The sequence below is a fragment of the Trichoderma harzianum genome (genome assembly GCF_003025095.1).
Source record: "Trichoderma harzianum CBS 226.95 unplaced genomic scaffold M431scaffold_2, whole genome shotgun sequence".
Classification (NCBI taxonomy): Eukaryota; Fungi; Ascomycota; class Sordariomycetes; order Hypocreales; family Hypocreaceae; genus Trichoderma; species Trichoderma harzianum.
Window position 1 is genome coordinate 3,700,048 of NW_020209250.1, and position 23,060 is coordinate 3,723,107.

Here is a 23,060-nt window from a genome sequence, read left to right on the forward strand (position 1 = left end):
CGTCCCCGGTAGACCGTCTTCTAAAAACAAAACTATCAACCCCATGATGTGATGCCTTCTGTTTCCTTGTTTCTTTTCAGGTAGTTTAGTGGGAAACAACGCAAATCGGCTTACCTTACCGTTGCCGGACTGGTGAGCAAGTTCCACTTCTTGCCCATGCCAAGGCGGAACTTGCAGCACATCGAGGGCGGCACTTCCAGCAACCATGCCTGTCCAAGGCAGTAGATGGTTGTACATAGCCCGCGCAACGGAGTACTCCGTACCCTTTACCCGTTTCGAGATGGGTTACACACACATTTCCGAAGCCGTTCTAGCTTGAGTGCTGGAACGTTGGAGGATTTTTGGGGTCTGTGGGAGGCTTTGGTGCAGAGAGCTCGCGTGGCTTCAGGCTATCTTGATACTACTAGACAGTTGCCAACCTGCCACAGGAACGCCCATTTGGGCAAGGAGTCTATCAACCCTCTTATCAAAGATGGTGAATCCTCTTAACAAGTAAAAGAAGAAATTGAATAAAACAAATAAAAACAACATAAAACAAAATAGGCCCTTATCCCTCCAATCCCGGTCCTCATTCCAAGCAAGCTCCTTGTCTCAACCCACGTGCTGTTTCACAGCCTAGTGGCAAATCGGCTGCCAACTCTTGCGACACCTCCAGCAACTTCTACCAAGCATGCAGCCGATGGCCGTTGCGTCGAATCACTTCCCAGTCTTAGCCTTTACCCGGCGTATTACATACATGCCTTGCTTACTGGGGGAGCGGAAAATGCGCGACCTTTTCCACACCATCGGGATACTTTATCCGGCTCAACACAAATGCCCTAGGTAGTGCCACATGCTAGCTAGACAACATGCTGGAGATACGCAACCTTCTGCCGACGACTCCGTGCCATGCCATGTATACCCAATGTGGCTCTAGCTCACTCTCGCCTGTTCCCGTATACCCAAGTGTCGGAGAAAAAAAGCATGGGCGTAAGACCACAAGAAGGAGAAAAAGGGAAAGACGACAACAAGGCTATGCCCCCCCTCCTCCTCCGGCGCTGGCAGCTTACTTTCTGTCGAGATCTACCCCCACAATTCGCAGGACACCAAGATCGCTATACGCCAAACAGTAGCGGGTTGGCGCCCAAGCCACCACTGGACATGATCCGGCCGTCTTGAACGTGTGGACGTGCTCCCCCGTCTCGACGTGCGTTACTTCCAGTCCGTTGCCTATTAGGTTGATGGATCAGCAGAGCGTCCGGAACTTGGCCAGCCAATACAGAGGGCATTGAGTCGGGCCGCCATTGTCATCCGAGACAGATAACCGCGGCCTTCCAAGTCGCTGACTCACCTTCGTCACTTCCGCCGACGACGTAGCTACCATCAAATGTGAAACCTGCGTGGGTGCATAGTCGTTAGCTTCCAGTGAGCCCCCGTCAAGCACGGTCACAGCCTTCGGACTTAACTCACTTATACTCCTCACGGGGCCCGTCATCCTTGTGATCGTCCTCTGGCACAGCCAGTCTGTGGTATCCCATAGCGCTATAATGGAGTTGGCTCCTCCCGTGGCGAGATAGCGGCCCATGGGCTGCAGCTCGGCGGTCAGGCATGAAGCGGTATGACCCTTGAGAGTGAACTCGGCGGCATCGTCGCCGTCTCCTAGACGCAACACCGGCTCAAACTCGGGATATGATAGTATCCTAATCTGCCCTTCTGACGTCGTGACAAATATCTTCTTCCCACTCCAGCAAAAGGCAATTTGATTCGTTTGCACTGTCTGCTGGTGTGAGGCCAGAGGGGTCGATTGTGTTGGTGATAGAACAAAGATGTTATCCGACTGGAAACGGTGAGCCATTCCTGAACAAGCATGATCGACGTGATGGGAGAAGGAGATGAGAACATACCCTGTTTCCGACGAGCAGTGTCTGCCCATCTGGGGCCCAAACGAGCGTCATCGCGTCTCCTAGACCTGTAACTTCATTGAAGCAAGCCTTGGTCCTGACATCCCAAAATCGTACCACACCGTCACTGCTTAAGCTGCACAGCTCAGCATCTTTTGTAGGATTAAAGGCTACTTTTTCGATGCCTGCCTGGTGACCTTTGAGCTCCGTTGAAAACTTGACATTGGGTTTTTCTGGATTCCCTACAACGCGTGTCAATCTTTCCGTCTTCTTTTTGCTTGGCCATTTCTCTTCTTTTCACTTCAGCCACGCCTACTTACAGACTCGCAATGTCCTATCTGCTGAACCCGTGGCAACCAGAGTCCCAGGGGGGTTCCATGCAATTGATCTCAAACTGTGCACCGTGTCAGATCTTGCATCTCAAACAAACCATTGAAACACCACTTACTTCAACGGGCCGGCTGCCCGTGATGAGTTCGGATTAGTATATGGCTGACTCCTTAGGTTATTAAAGTAAGTTGGGAACCTGTCCTTTGACAGGCTCATTCGAGGTCTGAGAATCGGCGCCATGGCCGCACGGTTCTGCTCGGATTAGCCCTTCTCTTACCGAATCAAGGAGGCTGCGCGTGAGTCTGTGTCCTCTCTCTCGTAGAGGTGTGACAATCGGAAGCAATAGATGCCTTTATTACGCGTCCAGAGGCCAATTGAGTGAGATAATAGTCTTATCTATGCCGTTACGACTTCGAATGAATCGCTCTCAGAGATGTGGCTGATGTGAATAACCATTCGAATATGCACGTCGTTGATGAAAGATGGTGTAAAAGGCTAGGCCAGGCTGAAGGCGGCGAAGACAGCCACTAGTGAGATGTGTGGCTAGTGTACAGGTGTGGCGCAGTAACAAATCTCGCTACTTGAGCTTGGGCAAACGTCTTGTGAACATCATCGTTGACATCATCACCTCTACTTCTTTTCAAAATAGCCTGCATGACCAAATCTTTCATTATTATTATTCTCGTGTAACTATGATTAAGCTGTGGGTAAAAGTCGTCCATACGGGGGCTCGTAAATAGAATGGCAAAACAAATGCAAGATCGCGACAACACATCAAACAAGACAAAAGCTCAAAGCACGAGAATGAAGATGCATAAAAACAAAACGCCGACAGAAAACTTTCTCTAAGACTCATACAATTCAATGTCATTCCGATTTGAAAGCCCCTTCCATAAACCAATCGTGATATGTGTACACTTTTTCTATCTCAGCCTTTGCCGGCTGAGGGGCGAGCTTCCTGATTCCTCTCCATGGCCACAGCTCATCAAAGCTCGTCCAACTGGAACGAAGCGCAGCTTCAGAGAGCACCAGATGCCGCGGCCAGCTCATTCTCCAAATGTTTGGTCACTCGTTACCGGGGCCACCACAACAAGCCGACTCCAAGATTGGCAAACCGATACCTTTCCTTTCCATCGCCCCAAGACTCCAAGGCGCCTGCCTGTATCAAAAAAACAAAAAAAGAAGCGCGAAACGGGATTTCCATGCTGAAATATTGAAAAACCAGACAATTGCAGACATAACCTGCTAGATATCAAACAATGAGAATGGTGATGCAATGTAGCCGAAATAATACGGCTCCCAGACCAAATGCTTCATAGCCGCTCATAACGATGCAGGGCCCAACAGGCCCAAACGCAGTATGCAATAAAGCGACATATTATGGCGTGGTCGTGTTCACTTTCGTTGAGCAATTAAGTCGTGATAGAGTCCAACGAATAGTGTTCGTATCCCAACTCTGAACGGAACTCGCAGTAATTCAAGACGCCAAAGTGGGGGGGAAACAATGCGAGTGACAGCCAGCGTCGTCATAATCATGAAATTTGGTCCAAAGACAGATGAAGATCCTCGATGCCGAATAATGGCGCGTTTTTCTTGGCCCATTGGCGAGAAAGAATAGAAGCTGCAGTGGGTGTTAGCGACGAGATGGAGACGTTGTCATGGATGGATGGATGTCAAAATACCTTTGAGGAATTTCTTGCTAGCATACTTCTTGAAGAATGCTTCGTGAATGGGAGGTCGCGCTAGGTAATCAACCATGAGGTTGACAACAGGCTCAACCTCCTCCTCTGTGTAACCTGCATAATACGCAATAGTTGCATCCTGTCATCGAACCTGTTAGCTAGTGCTATTGATAGAGTAGAACTGATTGTCTGTACATACCCACTCGCCACGGTCAAGCATGAGTCGCGCCAGATACATGGAAGCAGCAGCAACATGACTGGGGCGGTACGCCATGAATCGGTGGTCTAGCAGGCTAATCTCCGTAAGATACTTGCCAATGGTACGTGACTGGATATCATAGTTGTCCGCTTTTGAGACTCGGCGAAGGAAGTTCATAGGGTTGGGATAGCTGAGATCATAGTTGAGGGTGCTAAGAATGAAACGCTCCGCACTCAAAATCTCAGCCTCGCTGAAACCGTCATCGGCAATCTTCTTGAAGTTCTCCACGTGAGGAGACAGGACCTCTTCGTATTTGGAGGCGATGAACATGGCGGTGATACCAACGAGCTGGAGGCGGTCGAGCTGGACAACCTTTTCGGAGAGGAACCGATCGATGATGTTGACGGCCAGGAACAGAGTTTCGGGAAGCAGATGGAACCGAGTGTGAACCTCAATAAGCCAATCAATAAGAATTCCTCGCGTCTTCCACTCGAGGTCGTCCTGGTGAGACATGTAATCAGAGTTGGGAATCGATTGAACCTCGAGGTCTCTCAAGTAGTCAAAAATATCATTCGCATATTCGGCAACCATGAGAGGGTCATCCAAGTCCTCCTCATCGAGACTCTTGATGTTAGCAATCAGCTCGGCTTTTGCCAACTCCTCGGGATCTGGTTGTGAAGCCTTGACTGGAGCGGTCTTGACTGGAGCGGCCTTGACGGGGGCAGCTTTGGAGGATGTAGCCTGGGGAGCCTTATTCTCAGACTCAACAACTTCAGAGCGAGCACGCTTCTCAGCATCCAGATGTGCCTTCTTGCGGGCGGGCTCCACAGCCTCGCGTACGACTTCTTCCTTGGGTGCAGCTGCCGGAACCTTTCTCTTGGGTGGGATTGTACCAGCTCCCGACTTCTTGATTTCTGGCTTCTTGACTTCCTTGCTACTCAATGCTGTCCGACCGGCGGTAGGGCGAGTGCTCTTTTGAATGCCTGTAGGCTGAGCAGCCTTGGACACCAGACCCTTGGCCGCAGCCTTCTTCCCCTCAGCGGCATCCGTTTTGCTGACATTGCTGACATCGCCAAGTGCAGCGCGTTTCCTAAGTCCGTTGGCAGTAGTGGTGCTGACAGCTGCCTTCTTCGTTTGAAGGCCAACTTTGGAGGGAGGTGCTGAATCGTCCACGCCAAGAGCCGCCGCCTTGGCCCTGGTCATACGCGTTGTGGTGCTGTTCTCGTCATTCTCGTTAGAGATAACGCGGGTACGGGGTCGTCCCTGGGCATCGCGTCAGCACTCTTTCGCTGCAAGGTGAGAGCTGTATCGACTGCAGGAAATACTCACAGGAGGCATATTCGAAAATATGAACTGAGATGAAGAACTAGTGGTGGTGTTAATAGCTTCGAAGCCTAACATTGTTTGCCCCGACATGTCAGCCTAATAGAACGCGTCGAGAAGAGTAAAAATTGAAAGCGTGCAGACGATGAAGATAATTTGATGCAACTCAAGGGAGTTGCCAGAAGCTCTCCTGAGGCACTCATCTGAAGACAAGGGGGCCGGAATGTTACTGACCTCCAGATGGCGAGGTTAAATTAAAGAACCGACACGCCTAGTGTGGCAGGAATGCTGCGAGATAGAGTCAATGACTGGGCTAAGGGTATTTGAATTGAACAGGCTCGATGCCAGGTAGAGTGACTATGAGTAAGAGTAAAGGACAGGCAGCCGGAGGGGGTATCAACAAGCACGATTGGAGATGATGCAAAGTGTTTATGAAAGAGGATAGTGGTGAGGGCGAGGTGTGTTTTGAGGAGAAACGCACAGGGAGCGCGGAGTGGGCCGGCGCGGATGGGGTACGTACCTCGACAGAGTTGGCGCGGCTCGCGATTTGGTTTGATTGAAGGCAGCGTTGCCAGGCAGGGGAGAAGAATGATGGGGGCTAAGGCAGAAAAAAAAACCTAGAGCCTATGACAATGCAACTTTTTGTGTATGAAGCTAGCCAGGGCTAGGGAACAAAGAGAGGAGAGAATGTTATGCGAGTGCTGTAGTCATGCGTTGAGGTGAGATGAGGGCCAGCTGTTGATATCGCTTCGGGACAGCGGTGAAGAAAGCTTTTACTGCCTGCCTGGCCGGTGAAGAGATGCTATGCTGGTCTGGTCAGGCCGATTGACGCCGGGTCGAGGCTCAACGAGTGGACTAGGATGCCGATACAGGGAGAGGGAGAGAGAGGATGTGTGTCGATACGATACGGGACGATACGATACTGCACTCCGTAGAGAGAGAAAAAAAACAAGACTAAGAGACAGCTTCCAGAAAGGTATCCTGTCGGGTATTGCACGAGTACCAGCCAGAAGCGGGCGGGCGACGAGTGGAGGCCAAATCGACGACTCACAACGCGCCGTTTGGCGGAATCTCGCGGGGCCGGGGGGTAGAGGCTGGAAAGGGCCAATGTCAACAGTAGCAACAGCAGGGCAACGGGGGTTTGATTGGCTGGACGCGATCGCGCGAGCTTTTTTGCAGTGGCTGGATGCCTGGCAGATGCCCGTGCCGAACTGAGCCTCGCTGTGGCTGGTCGCGCCCTACTAACCTACCTAGGTTAGTAAGCTAGAAAACTCAATGCCCTGTCATGCCTGTGCTGACTACTGCAAGTAACAAGGTACCTAAGTTTGCCAGGTCTGTGCTCTGATTAGGTAATTGCATAGCTCTGTGCCGGGGGTTCAATGCAGCGATTCGGCACAACGTTTTTCAGAGCTCCGTTGAAATTTCAACGTGGGACGCCGAAAAGACAAGCCGCCAGAAGTCGTTCGATTGCGACAGCAAGGCCGAACTGCTCGACGACGACCGGCACGGCGCTTGCAGACTTTGTGAGCCGTTGGGCATCGTCTTGTCCAGCTCCTAGTGCACTCCAGCTCTCGTTTGAAGAGGCTGCTCTGGGCCAATTGCTGGGCTGTGAGAACTTCGAGCATAGACAAAGTCCCCCACCACGAATGTCATAAACGATCAGAATAGGAAATCACCATTCCCCTCGATACCAAATTTATACTTTCTTCCTTGCCAGGCCAATTATAGGATCAAGATGTTGCAGCCAAGGATGTCTATTGCTCCGGCTCTTCGCAGCCGCAGCCTCCTCGCTGCCTTCAACAATCTCTCATTGAGGGCTTATGCCACCAAGTCGAGGACCAGCAGCAATGCCGGACGTGCCAGTGAAACACCAGCCAGCATCGATAGGCCCTCGAACCAATCCGTCATGTTGCGCACCTACAAGCCCAGGACTCCCGGTGTTCGACACTTACGGCGACCTATAAACGACCACCTCTGGAAGGGACGGCCATTCCTACCTCTGACAATTCCGAAAAAGGGCCAGGGCAAGGGTGGACGAAACGTGTATGGTAGAATCACTGTCAGGCACCGAGGAGGTGGTGCCAAGAGGAGAATACGCACAGTCGACTTTATACGATGGCGCCCTGGACCGCACCTGGTCGAGCGGATCGAATATGACCCTGGACGTAGTGCCCATATCGCCCTGGTCACGGAGCAAGCCACCGGACAAAAATCGTACATCATTGCTGCCGATGGACTGAGAGCCGGTGACATTGTCCACAGTTATCGCGCCGGTATCCCGCAGGATCTTCTCGATAGCATGGGTGGTGTTATCGATCCTGGTATTCTTGCGGCCAAGACTGCCTTCCGAGGAAACTGCTTGCCAATGCACATGATTCCAGTTGGCACAACAGTTTTCTGTGTTGGTTCAGCCGCAAAGAGAGGCGCCGTGTTCTGTCGGAGTGCGGGCACCTCCGCCACAGTGGTAAACAAGAACGAAGAGACAAAGGATGACGGAACAAAGATCATGACTGGAAAATACGTCGAGATCCGGCTTCAGAGCGGCGAAGTTCGCCGTGTGAGCAAAGATGCATGCGCCACCATCGGAGTTGCCAGCAATATCCACCACCATTATCGCCAACTCGGCAAGGCTGGTCGAAGCCGGTGGTTGGGTATTCGACCTACCGTCCGTGGTGTGGCCATGAACAAAGGTAAATTTACCCAATCTTTCCGCTCATACAAGCAACTAACAATTGTCGATAGTTGATCATCCTCACGGTGGTGGTCGAGGAAAGTCAAAGGGTAATCGTCATCCTGTGACGCCTTGGGGCCGACCGGTAAGTTGCAAGATCCATTCTCAACTATACAATCCAATGAGGGAAACTAATGCATATGTCCCTACAGACCAAGAGCGGTTACAAGACTCGCCGTACGCACAACATCAACAAGTGGGTTGTGACGCCCCGGCCACGCAACCACGGCAAGCGGAGAGACAAGAGGTCGTCCAAGGAGTGATTTTGAGGCAGTCCAATAGATGCCGTTATGAAGGGGGGAATGACATGAAGCTATGTATATGCGCCGGCAGCAAGCACTGTGTTGTGGCTCTGCGCGATTGTATATTATGTGCTATTATTGATATGCCTGGCGAGGGCAAATATTTGATGACCACGTGTAAACACTGCCACAAGTAATACACGTTTAACTGTGCTGTGATTTTTGAAGCTTGTTGATCATCACTTTGTTCAAAATTATCAAGGCCAGAAGGTATTGTAATCCTATATCAGCATCTATGTTAGTTACTAAAAGTACCTACTGGGTAATTAGGTAGCACAGGCAGGTCTGATGATATGCGACATCAACTTGGAAGCAGTTTGAGGTGCGATATTCGTTACACATGATAAAAGAAATCTAATAGTCCTCAGACATATATAAACATAAAGCCTTTCGAACTGCTTCCCAAAGGGCCAGGTTAGGTGACGGTTGCTGTTATGGATGAAGACTTAGATCCCCGTTGGCCAAGACAGGCATGAGTATGATGCAGATAAACAAAAAATATTCGGGTAGGCCAAAGTTCATGGCTAACCCATGCAAAGATACTACCTGACCTATATGAAGATATATAACTGTAAAAAAGGCTCGGATCCATAATTTTATACTGTCAATACTGCTCTCCCAGCAGCCCAATGATGCTATCTGCCTTGTTTCTCTCAACGAATGAAACCAGCGTCTAATACAAGCGCACCTATCCGTATGTGTCTTCCGTATTTGTCTTTCGCCTTAACATCCGCACCAGTCTCAATCAGCAGCTTAACAACAGCCTTACGCATCATCGCAGCAGCCTTGAGAAGCGGCGTTTGCCCGTCATTGTCTTTCGCCTCAACATCAGCACCAGTCTCAATCAGTAACTTAACAACAGCCTCATGCCCCTTCTCAGCAGCCTTGAAAAGCGGCGTCTCCCCGTTATTATTTTTCTCTTCAGTATCAGCGTCCTTCTCAAGCAGCAATTTAACAACAGCCTTATGCCCACTCTCAGCAGCCCGTAAAAGCGGCGTCGACTCATCTCCATCTCTTGCCCCGACATCAGCACCATTTTCAAGCAACAGCTTGACAGCGGCGTCGTACCCCTTCCCAGCAGTCAATATAAGCGGCGTCTGCCAATCACTATCTCTTGTATCGATAAGAGTGCCATTCTCAAGCAGCAGCCTAACAATGGCGTTGTATCCATTTATAAGAGCCCATGTAAGCGGCGTCCTCCCATACGATATGTCTTTCGTCTCAGTCTCGGCACCATTTTCAAGCAACAGCTTAACGATAGCCTCATGACCACATAAAGCAGCTAATGAAAGCGGCGTCTGTTTATGATTATCTCCTGCTTCTATTTCGGCGCCATTCTCAAGCAGCATCCTAACAATTATCTCGTGGTTGTTTGCAGTAGCCGACAAAAGGGGCGTGTGGTTAGCATATCTTGCCTCAATATCGACTTCCTTCTCGAGCAACAGCTTGACAATGGCCTCATACCCCTGCTGGGCGGCCCATAAAAGTGGCATCTGACCCTCATTGTCTTGGAAATCCGCATTGACATCGCTTCGAGCTAGTAATATCTTAACAAGCGCTTCATGACGACCTCTCACCGCATGCCATAGCAATGTCCGTCCTTGGGCATCTGCCAAATTGGCCGTAACATCACTTCTGGTGAGCCACAACCATACAGTATCTTGGTCTCCTGCTTGTGCTGCGCTGAATATCTTGCCAGTCCCCGGGGAGTTCATCCATAGTGCAAACAAATTGTGATCGTCAATGCCGCGATTGATGCCGTACTGATTTCCAGAATTTTCGACTCTACCCACTGGCGCCATTCGCTGCATTCTGATACACATCTGTCTAATGGGATATCGCCATCTTCTGAAGTCACGAAAGTCAATGCTTTCAAAAGTTTCGCTTCGGACTCGTTCAAATAGCTCCATTGTCAAAGCCTTATCTTTCACATAAATGGCAAGAGGCTTAGTTGCTTTATTTCTCTCCGCACAATGAAGAATTACAATTCCAAGGCCTGCGCGACCTAGCCCAATAAATCGGAGTGCCAAATGTATTCCTCTGCTGCTCACAGTGAGGGACCCGCTGGAATCACCGAAAGGGCTGTAATGGATAATGTTGTTGGAATCGCTAAATGCATCTGCAGATGTGGCCAGAAGTCCACCACGGGCATCTCGCGATTTCCAGCAAAATATACTGTGGTCGTTTGAAATCCTCATTATTTCCTCTTGGAGCCTAATAAAAGCTCGTTCGCCTTCTCCATAGAGTAACGGCATATTGATGCCAAATATGCCCATCAAACAATAGGCACGATCTTCAATCCTCGTGGTTTTCCTTTGAGAAGCCCAAGACATCCTTTGCGCTACAGTAGCCGTTTCGAGAGAAGCGCCGGATAAAATGTTGATTGGTATGCGCGTTTGATCGGATACCGCTTCTTGTAGACTTTTCTTAGTCCCCAGGTCGTTCCATTCCTTGTCGAGAAAGTATACCTCAGCAGGTGCAAGCAGCTCTTGCAAAGTCCAACCTCTCTTGAACCATTCGCTCTCTTTAAAGGTACCCATTGATTGCACATCAGAGAGATATGCATAGCATCTGCCAGCCTTATGATACCAAAGGTACATGGAGTTGATTGCCTCTGATAGCTCTGCGCTACTTGTCTTGTCAATGCAGCATGAGTCGATCCAAGCATATTGAAATGTGTCAGATTTCGCCCTGATGCAGCATCGATTTATCTTTTCGAAAGCCTTTATCTTATTCTCATTCGTAAATCCCTGCTTCTCCCACATGCGGTTTTGCACATCTTGTAAACTGAGTTCGTAGTTATACCATCTGTGTGACAGAATGGCATAGTTTGGGATTTGGCCAAATCCAAACTCTTCAATCACCAGTGTGTCGGTATTAATCAACCTCATGATATGATTTATAGCTCGTAGTTTGTTTGACTGAATTGTGCAATAATCGGAATGAAGACAGTGAGTGTCTAGTCGATCTAGCTTTGTCAAAAGGTGCACTTGTCCCTATCCAGACGACAACTATCGTGCCGCAGAAGGCTATAATCAGTAGACTCGACGGCGCTGATATTTCGTCTCAACGGCAGATTTTAATATGACTTTAGTATAAACTTCGTAGTTCAATAACAAGGAGTAGTCAGATATATTACATCACACAATGTGTCTATCGCTGGAATACAACATCGTTAGGCAGCATTAGGCAGAAATAGGAATATGAAAACCAGCCGTCCAGCGATGCCATCTTATTAATAAACACCTATCAACCAATGATACTGCTTAAAAGCTACCTGCTGTAGATTTACATGCTAATGCGACGCGATAGCACCCAACACAGCCTCGTACTGAGGGGGTTATGAGGTCCTTTGGACTACATTATCCCGAGTCATAACTTCATGCCAGATGAGCTCATGATGATTATTTTTTACTTTCAATAGTGAGAACAAATGGAATAAGAGAGGATAAAGAATTTTAAGTACTTACATTTTGTATCAATGTCAACTCTACATATCTACAGCTCAGGCCACCAAGGGGTTTTTTTTAAAAAAAAAAAAAAAAAAAAAAGAGGAGACCGAGAAATGACCACCATACAAAAACAGACAATCCGCACATAACCACCTGATATTAAATTCATCTAGAATGATAGTCGTATTCTCGTCATGAACAGTATACACACATTTACTTTGCGGTCCCTGTACTATTACAAACCGCTTAGTGGCTCACACCTGCCTCTAGGAGAATTGCAGGACGATGTCGATCCTATGCACAAAGCGCCCACTTTTGACTATTTAAACATTGGACACAGTCTAAAAAAGGGTCTTTTAACATGAGCGTCTGATTTATATGAAAAGGAAACAATTTTGGTAAAAAAAAAAATGTAAGAATATCTTGCACAAGGCCATAACTAGTTGTAGCAAATGAGGGGTGGATTAGAAACACAAAGGGGAAGCGCCCACGGAGTACATTCAAGGAACATCAACAAAGCCCTTCACCTGCTGAAAAAAGATGCCTTAGTAGCCACCGCTAACCCACGAAGAGCATAATTTACACAGAGCAAATAGTCAACATGCTGCGAAACGCCTCTCCTATTTGTTCTATCCTGATTTTTGGCAGCCCAAAAGTGAGCTAGCCTGTTTTGTTCGTATATACGAGTATCTCCGCTGATTAAGGAGACGTACATCTCGTGTAACCCTTGGCGCCTTGCATCCAAGAGAGATTGCATGATGAGGTAACAAGTAACAGAGCTTTGGTATTGTTACTTCGTACTAAAACCTGGCCACTGATTCGCGCTGGGTGCAATTGGCCAATTCGCTCAGCCATAATGCTAGCCTGCGTCGTGTATAACGTGTACGGAGTACGCCGTCAGTCCTTTCTACAAAGGTAAGGGTGAACAGGGTAGAGCTAAGAGGTTGTACTTCCAGATACTGCCAGGGTTAGTAGTAAAGGAGTAGTACTGGTAAAAAAAAGCCGGTAACCAATTGAACTACATATGTAGTCATGTATTGATACCTGAAAAACGATTGGCCTAGGAGGGTTGCTTGTCAATTTAACGTTGATTTAACCTCTTTGCACTGTAAATCACGGCCGGATAGACAAGTCGAGCCCAGCGGGAGAAGTGCCAAGAAGCCAAGAGCCGGCGCGAGCTACGTCAGAAAGAGAAAGGACAGGGGGCAGCGCTTGCCAAGAATTTCTAATGCTCCTTCCACTGGCTGCTGGGGCGCCGCTGGGAAGGCGCCAGCCAGCCAAGAGGCACACGACCCACTTCCTCATCCAGATCGAACACCTTCTGCTCCATGTACAGAAGGTACGGGTACAGTACAGGCGAGTGTACCTGACTTTTGCACTGCCGGCTTATTGCTGCTCCATGTTGCTAAACTTGTCCCATGCCAGCATCGCAGGTGACTCCGGAATACCGGCTCAGCTCCATATTCTTCTTGCTTAACCGTCACCTGCTGCGTATTTCCTTCGTACCGTCTGGTAGGGTCTACTCCGTACTTTGGTCCCAATATAGAGGTAAGCTTCATGTTCCAATTCTTTCATCAGCACGGCCACATGTCTCCTCCACTGCACAGACACAAAGCCCTATTCTATCCACTTCTCCCCTTCTGCTCTCCTCGATTTGAATCAACCCTGTTGTACTTAATGTGGCAATGCTTCCTAGCCTCTTCCTCTTTTCCTTCTCCCACTGCTCCGTTCTCTTCTCCATCTCCTCCTCATCTCGGTCAGGCATGCAGCTAGCATGACTTGATTCATCGCAACAAGCTTCGTCTCCATTCAAAACCCACCCCTGCGACATGTTTGAGACTGCACAAAAGAAACAGCAGATCCGATTACTTACCACCTGTTAGCCGCCTCTAGTGACCACCCGCGGGCTGTGCAGCGGTTGCCACGCGTCCCCTTGGATCGACACCACTGTGGAATCCAGCTCGCCTCGATAAAACCGAGAACCGAGCAAAGTCGATGTTTTTATAGCGGCGCCACATCCACTGAGCGGAGAGAGATCTGAGCCTGCCCACACCTCAGCAAACCCCGGCTTGGGCTTCTAACTTTAATTCCTCCCTACCTCCTTGACCTTCCACTATTAGGTGGTCAATCATCTGTTATACCCGCCGTTAGCCTTGCCGCTCCCTTATAGGCCCCTGGGCCCCCTTCTCACCTTTTGTCTCCTGCTAGAAGCAGATGTCACCATATCGCAGAATGTCCCGCGCCGGGTCTGAGGTCAAGATGGGAAGACCTTCGATTAGACTCATCTCGTCATACATATTCGACTGGATCGTTCTTATCGTTGTTGCTGCAGTTGGTTATGTCCTCGGTGTCATCACGCCCAACAAGCGGCCCTTTTCTCTGGTGAATCCAGACATCTCGTGAGTTTCATGTCACGTTGATCAGGCTTTGTCTTCGCCCAGTTAGTTAGCTAACAGAAGCACTACCCCAGTTTCCCTTTTACAGAACATGAGACTGTCCCAGACTGGCTGCTCTTCGTCTTGAGCTGCGGTGTCCCTGCCGCCATCATCGTCATTGTCTCCATCATCTTTGTACCTGGAGCAACAGTACCCAAGAACACCCCTGCTTCACTGATATGGAAACGCAAGCTATGGGAGCTTCACACCGGTCTTCTGGGGCTCCTAATGTCCGTTGCCTGTGGCTTCTTCTTCGTCAGCGGTATCAAGAACATGTGTGGCAAGCCTCGACCTGATCTCCTCGCACGATGCCTGCCAGACCTGGAGAACGCATCCAAGTTCCTGATTGGCGGTTTCCAAGGAGAGTCCAAGTTGGGCAACAGCATTGGCCAACTCTATTCGGCAGACATCTGCCAGCAGACCGACAAGGCGAAGCTCAATGACGGCTTCCGAAGCTATCCCAGTGGCCACTCTGCCGCCTCTGCGGGTGGCCTCCTCTATCTCTCACTCTTCCTTGCCAGTAAATTTGCCGTAACCATGCCATTTGTGGCGACGGGCACCTCTTCATCCAGCCACGACGTACATGCTGCATTCCCTTCTCGCCTGGGATCCGCAGTCGAACAATATGACGACGAGGCATCCGCTCCCATGACGGGCAAAGGCGCCAACACAAGCATCGCATATAACTCCAGCGTCCAGTCCTTACGTCGTCAGGCAGCAGCTCCCCCCGTCTATCTCCTGGTCATTACTGTGGCCCCATTCTGCCTCGCCATATTCATAGCAGCCTCCCGCTGGTTTGATTTCCGACATCACGGTTTTGATATTTTGTTTGGCTTTTGCATTGGTGTTTTTACTGCTATCTTCAGCTTTAGGTTTTATCACCTGCCCATTACTGTCGGAGCTGGTTGGGCGTGGGGTCCTCGCAGCCCAGATAGGGCTTTCTGGGCTGGCGTTGGACGACTGGGCTATGTGGGTGAAAAGGATGTTGAGCGTGGGATGACCGTTCCCGCCAATTATGGAGCGTCCACGGATGTCGAGGCGCACGGCGCTTCTCTCTCAGTGCCCGCAGCTATGAGCTACAGGTCTCCGGTTTCGAGGAATGATCCCTACCAGGATGTTGAATTACACAACTTGAATGAGGGGACGAGCCAAGGGGCATAGCACGGGAATTGATTCGAGAGTTTTTAAATGATACCCATCTCCCAGCGGGGAGATTGCACTTAGAAAACATGGGGGAGTACCTCGAAGGAGAAAATAGTCTTTTTGTTTGGTTTATTTGTTTATCTTCTCCCTTTTCGAAGGGTCAAGTATATATCAGGAATGGCTGTGCTCTAATATTAAACATATAAATTCCGTCTACTTGGCTGTAGCACCTCGACGTTCGTGATGAAGTTGAGATGCTTGTAGGTGTGTCCACGAAATTATGTGGCACGGCTGAAAGATGAGATCCAAATGATATAATGTTTCGGCTAGAACAACGTTAATAATCTTTACGGTAAAATGTCCACTGTGCAAGCCATTAGATTGGGACAAGAATCAGGCTAAGCATCAGGTTCATCACAATATTCAAGACAAATACTAATTAGTTTAATGGGCAAAAAATCATTGCGTACATAGAGACTCAAAGCCAGAGCTTGGTTTGTTCCCCCCCGCCGCCGCCGCCAAACGCCTGTCCGTACAACAAAAACAAAGAAAAGGGAGCCTATGTAGAGAGAGGGGGATTGAAAAAAAGTAAGTTGGAATGGCGTAAAGCTGAAGAGGTGAAGAATAGGAGTAACAAGGAGAGCTAGAGTGTGTGTAGGTTGCGTAAAAGCATCATCATCGTGGCTCTCTTGTGTATAAAATTTTCAGTCCTTTCCTCACTTGTCCCATGAAAAAATATTTCCCTTATTCCTTTTTTTTCAAGGTGTGAATTTGTTATTTCTCTTCTTTTCCGTCCCATCTCGCTCACATAGGTCCTTCAATCAGCCTCATGTTGCTGTTGTTTCCATCGACTCCCTCGAATTCGACATCGTCGTCTTCTTCCTCCTCTTCCTCCTCCATCTGCTCCTCTCTGAAGCCAGACTCAATCTCCAGCTTGCGTAGCCTCCTCCGCATGTCATCTCTCTTCAGGTCTTGCCACCGGACGAGGGCGGCGGCGGCGTGTACTTTGAAGCCGTAGACGCGGGGGATGTATCGCTCGATGCTCTTGGAGGGGATGAGCGCCGGGTAGACCTGGAAGATGATGTTGTGGAAGGAGGTGCCGAAGTAGGCACCGTCGATGGAGGCGTGACGAGAAGACTTTGGGTTGTAGAGGTCCTCGCAGCGGGCGCAGTAGAGTTTGACTGGTTTGAGGTTGGGGATATCGGAGAGGCCCATGGGGAGGAGGGGATGGGAGTGGCAGTTGACGCGAGGGCATTTTCCAAACTCGGCCTTTTTGTACTTGTCGAGCTGTTTCAAGGAACCGTCGGTTAGCGTCGATCGGATTTGTAGACGGGAATATGAGAAAAAAGGGGGGAGTGATACCATTTTTGTCAGGCCGCGTGTTGTGACAATGTATCGCGCGTGCACCAGGCCGTACAGGTGCCTGGCCGAGCTCTCAATGGTCTCGCGCATATCATCGTCGCAGTCGAGGTCGAAGACATCCGTCACCAGATCGAGCGCATACTGGTAGTACTGGACCTCGGTGTTGAGACCAGTCAGGTTGAAGCGATCCGTCAGGTAATCTTCGTCGATCTCGCAAAAGTATTCGTTGCCTCTAGATGAGATGAACTGCGTAGGGCAGCGCGTTAGCTTTGTGTCTGTTTTCTTTCGTCTGAAGTGCCTTTTTTATCCTATTTTCGTAGTTTGGTATCACAATGGCATCGCGTCTTTCTCTCTGTGGCTTTGGACATACACCAGCAGGGGTTTATTGCTGCCCATAGAGCGTTGCATTGGGCTACGGATGGGAGGGAAGGGAAGGGAAGGGAAGGGAAGGGATAGATGGAGGGCGGATAGACAAGCTACAGAGACGCAAAGGCAACTCACCCAGTCCCGCCAATAGCTGGTGTAGTCACTATCGGACTCGCTCACGTAGTCATCCATCGTAGACACACGAGAAGCAGAGATGAAGAAGAAAAAGCAGAAGCAGAAGAGATTGAAGCTGCGGAAGGTAGACGAGGCTGCAGCACCAGGCAGCAAGCGTCAAGGGCGGAGAAAAGCCGGTCGGTACGAGACAATAATCGCAGAGTCAGACCGCGATTATGCCCGTGAGGCGAGGGCGAGAGGATTCGATATTTCCCGGGGCAGAGTCGCGCGGATGCGAGGGCAAAGAATAAAGGTCGTGAGTATCTCGACTTTTGGGAGCGGATGGCGGTTGGCGGTTGATGGTGGGGGTGCGGGATTGTTTCTTGGGCGATAACGTGACTGGACCAGTTGCTAGTGGCCAGTGCTAACAAAGAGAGGCCTGGGCTGGCTAATCTGTATGGCTGCGATAACGCTGTAACTAATGAGCTGCGGTTAGGAGAGGACAATTGATTCACCCGTGTTATTACCATCTCAGATATATGAAAAGAAAAGAAATTAAAAATCATCTGATTCTCTATTTAGGCATTCATAAGTCTAAACCAGCACTTACGGATACGGCCTTTCCCCAATACTGATTAAGGCCCGTGTAGCCGCCATAACACAACATGAAGCTCACGCAAGGGACAAGGGACAAGGAGCATCCCAGCTCATGAATGACTCTTGGAGCTCTCATCTAGCCTAAGTAGGTCTCATAATAGACCAAGTACGACTTGGTTTGTCAAGAAAGGTGGCAATATATACACTAGAATGTATATCCTTTATACATCTCGTCAGGCTGTTGCTCTTTTTTACCTTCTTTACCCAAAACAATCCCGCATCTCATCCGTTTCGCCAATTCAAGCCCATAAACACGACAGCCATCTAAGAAAATAAAAAGCGAACAAGAAACAACTCAACAAATACTCCCATCATCGTAATGATCAATATCCATCTCATGCATGCACCCATCAGCGCCCCTGTGTGCGCTTTCATCTCATCATTCATCCGTCCAACGGACTAATAGTCGAACCCATGCTGCTGGCGTCACTGGGGGACCGTATATCAGATCCCGTTTCGTCGTCGCTGCCATTCTTGTTACGTCCATTGGTAATAAATCCCAGCCCCGTTACCGGGAGCTCAAGTCTGCTTGAGATACCATCTTGGTTGGACACCTGCGTCACATTGGCCATCTTCATGGCTTCTTTGAGAATCTCTCCGGTTTCATCCATGGCGGCTAGGAATCTTGCGAGTTCTTTACACAGTTCCCAATCGCCTTCTCTAATTGCTCTTGTCAAGACCCGGACAGACTGCTCTAGGGAAGCGTCCAACTCATCCAGCGTATGAAGGATGATGAGATATCCACCCGCCGTCTTGAGTGAGCCTCTTTGCAGTGATTCTTCAAACAACTCTTGCGCTGGGGGGAGATAGGCAAAGAGCGTCTTCCATTGCCGGACTTCCGTTTTTCTTGTGCACTGTAACACGATGTCAAGGTACTCCTTAGAAGATGACAGTAGAGACAAGACACGCGGCAAGACAGCATCTTCCGGCTTCGGCGATGTGTCTGCCTCTTCATCCAGCACACGATGAAGTAGCACCTCCAGTCCATGAGAGAAATACTCCAGCCCTTCGTATTGCTGAGATAAGTTTGCCGCTTCGACCGTCATGTTGTTGCCAAGATAGAACCGCAGCACATCTGGTAGAACGAGGTGTGTCTGCAGAAAAACGATGTGTTAGTAATGCAGCTGTTATAATTACCGGAGCATTGTTAACTTACCCTGATTGCGAAGTGAAAGAAGGAAAAGTTCACATCGCGTCGCTGCACCAGATCTGACTCTACACCAAGAACAATGCCCTTTTCCAGCAAGATAGACAATGGGTAAAAGTCGACGTCTACGGACACCGGTGCTGGCAACTCTCTCCCGCCGCCATCTCCACTCGCTGCCATCAAAAGCTCGTTGATATCGGCCCATGCTTTAATCTCTATGCCGTCAAAAAGCCACAGGGAATCGCGGAGAGCTGGTGGTCCATACCGCTGCTGGGTATCTTCAAGGGAGTGGCTGACGTTTAGAGGCGGCTGGTCTCGCATGTTCACATGATACTCTACGTTCTGTGCAATGATGCGCATATCGTACTTGAGTTGGCCCTCTTCGTTGAGTGACGGGCTCAGTAATACTAGCTTGCCATCGACGAGGAAGAGAACCGATGCAACAGCCACATCCTGGGAAGGATCTCCGTCGCTGAGCTGGTTGTCTGGTAAGATCCAGCTAAGTCCTCGGACTCTGGCAGGGGACCGTACAATTCCGTGAAATGCAATCTGGCCCACCTGGACGAGACGAACTGACCCGGTCGTCGGGACAAAAATGTAGTGGTACAAGAGATTCTCGTAGGTATAGACAAGGAGGGAATCCTCACCGGATGCTGTGATTAGAACCACAGGAGCAGGTAAACGCTCGGTGTGCAGGATATGGGAGTTGTCCAGCGCCGCCTCGCGTGAGTACAGCCGCAGCTCAAACGTCCTGTTATCTTCTATTGCGGCAACCAGTATATGCTGGTACCAACACATGCCTCCCCGGACCGCGAAGGCGTTTTCCATCGCCTCGTCAGTAAATGTTTTCCATCGTCCGCTGTTGACGCTGTAGTGGGCCAATCCCCGGCGACCAGCGACCGCAACATAGCGTCCATCTGGGGAAATGACTGTTTGGCGGATGGGCCACTGATTAAGAAGGTATGATGATGGAATTCTTGAAGTATGCCATAAAAAGGGTTCGGCCGATATGCTGGTCAAGTCAGGGAGGTCATAGCCTCGATATATCATGACACTAGTCGGCGTCTGTAGGACTGTGCGAAAGACATTGGCCTCGTTGTAACAGCCAGTGATGGCATTTCTGGCCATCTCAAGCGACCATACGGCTTCGTGCCGCCGCCCTATTAGGAGAATCTCGGAACCGCCACTGGCCCAGACTGCGCCCTTGACCCCTGAAAGCCAGTGTTCGCCATTCAGAGTCGATATGCTCGGTTCCGCTCCAAAACTGTTGCTTCCTAGCTTGCCAAACATACTCCAGGTAGACCATCCTTTTTCGAAGCCCGCAAAGAGGCAGTATCCGTCGGGAGAGTACGTCAGGGTCGTAAAAGAACCAGCCGTTGACGTTGAGAAGGGCATGCGATGGGCGTGGGAATACACAATGTTACCCTCGTAATCCCTGACTGAGTATACATGGATCGCGCCATCCGAGCAGCCAACGGCGATGAGCGAAAATCGAGCATTAATAACTGCGCGTACGGCCTGCCCTCTCGAATCTTCCGGAGTGTGGAAGCAGTGCCCCTTGAAGAGTCGTTTTGCCTCGGGGCTATCGGGGTCCTCTTCGGTTGTGGCTTTGCGTTGCTGGCGCTGAACGGCATATGCTCTCCCGTCACTCGTGATCCAAGTAGTCAAATTCATTGGCCGGTCATGGGTCATTTCCACAATGGACGCCCTCTTCTCTACCCAGCCCATGCGGCTCAAAATCTCCGTTCTCGTTTGGTTTCCGCTGCTGTCGGGCGTCCAGCGAATACATTGCACGGCCGCAGGTTTTCTTGTCGCAACAACTAGCTCATCATCAAGGGCGAGAGCACTCTCTATGCCGGCGTCCACCTTGATAACCATGCGGAACCGAACGCTGACATCGCGAACCCCGCCTCCCTCTCCCGGGCCCCAAAGGATCTGATCGGGTCGCAGATGGGATTGCGGGCCAATTAAGCTCTGTTTCCTCCTCTGTACGTTGTGGTAGTTTGCAAAATGTGGTTTATAGACTCTCGATTCGCCGTCGGTCGCTATGGAGTAAGTAATGAGGTATCCTTTGGACGTATGCACCACGAGAATAGCGGAATCGGGGCGCAGCAGCAGGTCAACATTGGTGCCATAGGATTCTAAGGAGGCTTCGGATCGAACAACTAATGCGAGTACAACTGCGGGCTGCGGGAGGTTAGCCAATGGAGCCGGCCAAGTGATTAAGACGGCATTGGACATGCCTTGGTCTGCCAGAGTGTGATGGACGTTGCCGTGATGACGGCAAACATCTGGCCGGTGCGGGCAATGCGCAACGCAAGCACAGGGTCTTTGACGGGCACTTTTCCATCATCGGCCGTCTGGCTCTTAGTAGAAGCGCCGTCTGGAAAGAATTCGTAGCGCTCAACCGGTTTGACAGCCGGCGTTTTCGGCGTCATAGGAGTTGGAGGTGGCAGCGCATCGTCGGACTCGTCCTGCTGCGGCGCCGTGACGGGCCGCGCAAGGGGCTCAGGCTGGGGCGATGCTAGAGACGATCCCGAATGGCTCTGCAGGCCATCGTAGGAAACGAAGATGTTGGCATCCGAAGCTCTGCTGCTGCTGGTGGCATGGACGCGCGGAGTTCCGATGGGCCAATACATGGCGGAAAGCCCAGTCTCGTCAGCTGTCGGGGGTTCACACAGCGCAAATGCTCAAAATGCTCAACCATTTCCGAAGCTGCTGGTTCATGACAGGGTCGCTGGGCTCATTGGCGCCAGATTGCTGCGATGCGGAGAGAATTCGCTGGTGAGGCCATGAGTTTGGCATGGGCAAGTTGCAGGGAGGTTCCGTCACATGGGGAGCTCTGGCGGCATTATGTAAGCAGTGAGGAGTTGGATGAATCTGATCTTGTACCTTTTGTAAAGTGATGATGGTTGCATGTTGTGTATCTTTTCTTTTTTCTTTTTTTTTTTATGTTAGTCAAGTATCAAATCATAAATTTATCATAATAAGTCCTAAAAAATGACAAAGGTAGTAATCAGTGGATGTTGAATCGAAGAGAAATCGTTGGTGATGTGCCGTGCCATCCATCCCCATTTGCCATCTTCAACTCAAACCCAAGCATGCCCGGCCAGAGCTAGCATCAGCCTACAGAATCGGTTGAGATCTAAGTAATCAAGATGAACCAATGAATTAAACAGCTATCATCTCTTCCAGCCTCCCCCGCCACGCCGATAATCAGGGGCACCAGGTCCATCAAATGCCGGCATGGGCAAGTGTAGGTAGGTACCTAGGTACTAGGCCTATCTCATCATTGACATCTTGTATATATCTGCTTTGTGCATTAATCCAGAGTTCGGCATCAAGAAATTACCTAAATAAACCATATTAACAGAGATATGATATACTACTACTATCTTATCATACCTCTCCGCACTATACACATGGTCAAACATGCTCCGCAGATAGATAATCAGGTGCCGCTGTCGGATGTCAAACCGCTGTCGGCTCACATCTCAAGATTACTGCCCAAGTAGGCAGTATCCCACACACTCACCTAAAATAGCCCACCCAGATCCCTTCTCATGTTATGGCCAGGGCGCGCCACAACCTACAAGTACGTAATTAGCGGGTCAGATCGCAGTTGGAGAAGCGCCAAAGCCGTCGCTGAGAATCGCGGTTACCAACGGCGGAACCCCGATCCCGGCGCCTCCCCCGAAATGGCCGGCCGGCCCCCCCAACTATCGCGTAAAAGCTCGCTGCTAATGGGGAAAGACATGCCAATTATGGAGCGGTTGACAAATGCTTCTAGGCCGGGTTTATTGCATTATCGATATGGGGTTGGGGAAATGGGTTGGAGGGGCTGGAGATGCATATGCAAGTGTATCGCTATCAAACGCCTTCCAGACCTCTACTTTGCTCACCTCCCTTTCCCTTCTTCATACCTGCTTGTACATGC

The 23,060-nt window shown here is 49.9% G+C and overlaps 8 protein-coding genes across 8 annotated transcripts; 3 read left to right on the top strand and 5 right to left on the bottom strand.

Moving 5' to 3' along the window:
• Window positions 1-1,045: 1,045 nt before the first annotated feature.
• Window positions 1,046-2,450, bottom strand: M431DRAFT_76848 (hypothetical protein; the record flags this gene model as incomplete). Its single annotated transcript, XM_024922502.1, has 6 exons — window positions 1,046-1,209; window positions 1,331-1,375; window positions 1,450-1,816; window positions 1,884-2,122; window positions 2,201-2,274; window positions 2,329-2,450. 6 exons carry the CDS (start codon window positions 2,448-2,450, stop codon window positions 1,046-1,048), a joined length of 1,011 nt encoding a protein of 336 aa, XP_024779459.1.
• Window positions 2,451-3,267: 817 nt separating this feature from the next.
• On the top strand, window positions 3,268-3,459 carry M431DRAFT_74635 (hypothetical protein; the record flags this gene model as incomplete). Its single annotated transcript, XM_024922247.1, has 1 exon — window positions 3,268-3,459. The coding sequence occupies one exon, from the start codon at window positions 3,268-3,270 to the stop codon at window positions 3,457-3,459; it is 192 nt and encodes a 63-aa protein (XP_024779460.1).
• Window positions 3,460-3,580: 121 nt separating this feature from the next.
• M431DRAFT_314762 (hypothetical protein) lies at window positions 3,581-5,919 on the bottom strand. Its single transcript, XM_024914254.1, has 5 exons — window positions 5,649-5,919; window positions 5,421-5,457; window positions 4,092-5,354; window positions 3,893-4,031; window positions 3,581-3,831 (listed from the first exon to the last, which is right to left on the bottom strand). The coding sequence occupies exons 2-5, from the start codon at window positions 5,427-5,429 to the stop codon at window positions 3,743-3,745; spliced, it is 1,500 nt and encodes a 499-aa protein (XP_024779461.1). The 5' UTR covers window positions 5,430-5,457; window positions 5,649-5,919; the 3' UTR covers window positions 3,581-3,742.
• A 1,401-nt stretch (window positions 5,920-7,320) lies between these two features.
• Window positions 7,321-8,408, top strand: M431DRAFT_75462 (hypothetical protein; the record flags this gene model as incomplete). Its single annotated transcript, XM_024922339.1, has 3 exons — window positions 7,321-8,104; window positions 8,157-8,230; window positions 8,298-8,408. The coding sequence occupies 3 exons, from the start codon at window positions 7,321-7,323 to the stop codon at window positions 8,406-8,408; spliced, it is 969 nt and encodes a 322-aa protein (XP_024779462.1).
• A 782-nt stretch (window positions 8,409-9,190) lies between these two features.
• On the bottom strand, window positions 9,191-9,562 carry M431DRAFT_70585 (hypothetical protein; the record flags this gene model as incomplete). The annotated part of the gene is made up of 1 exon (XM_024921810.1): window positions 9,191-9,562. A coding segment is annotated over one exon (372 nt), but the record flags the coding sequence as incomplete, so codon positions are not given.
• A 4,569-nt stretch (window positions 9,563-14,131) lies between these two features.
• Window positions 14,132-15,495, top strand: M431DRAFT_75391 (hypothetical protein; the record flags this gene model as incomplete). Its single annotated transcript, XM_024922331.1, has 2 exons — window positions 14,132-14,298; window positions 14,370-15,495. 2 exons carry the CDS (start codon window positions 14,132-14,134, stop codon window positions 15,493-15,495), a joined length of 1,293 nt encoding a protein of 430 aa, XP_024779464.1.
• Window positions 15,496-16,281: 786 nt separating this feature from the next.
• Window positions 16,282-17,397, bottom strand: M431DRAFT_2327 (hypothetical protein; the record flags this gene model as incomplete). Its single annotated transcript, XM_024913644.1, has 3 exons — window positions 16,282-16,764; window positions 16,840-17,085; window positions 17,341-17,397. 3 exons carry the CDS (start codon window positions 17,395-17,397, stop codon window positions 16,282-16,284), a joined length of 786 nt encoding a protein of 261 aa, XP_024779465.1.
• A 502-nt stretch (window positions 17,398-17,899) lies between these two features.
• M431DRAFT_504745 (hypothetical protein) lies at window positions 17,900-21,914 on the bottom strand. Its single transcript, XM_024918517.1, has 3 exons — window positions 21,367-21,914; window positions 19,133-21,310; window positions 17,900-19,070 (listed from the first exon to the last, which is right to left on the bottom strand). Exons 1-3 carry the CDS (start codon window positions 21,760-21,762, stop codon window positions 18,360-18,362), a joined length of 3,285 nt encoding a protein of 1,094 aa, XP_024779466.1. The 5' UTR covers window positions 21,763-21,914; the 3' UTR covers window positions 17,900-18,359.
• Window positions 21,915-23,060: the final 1,146 nt, after the last annotated feature.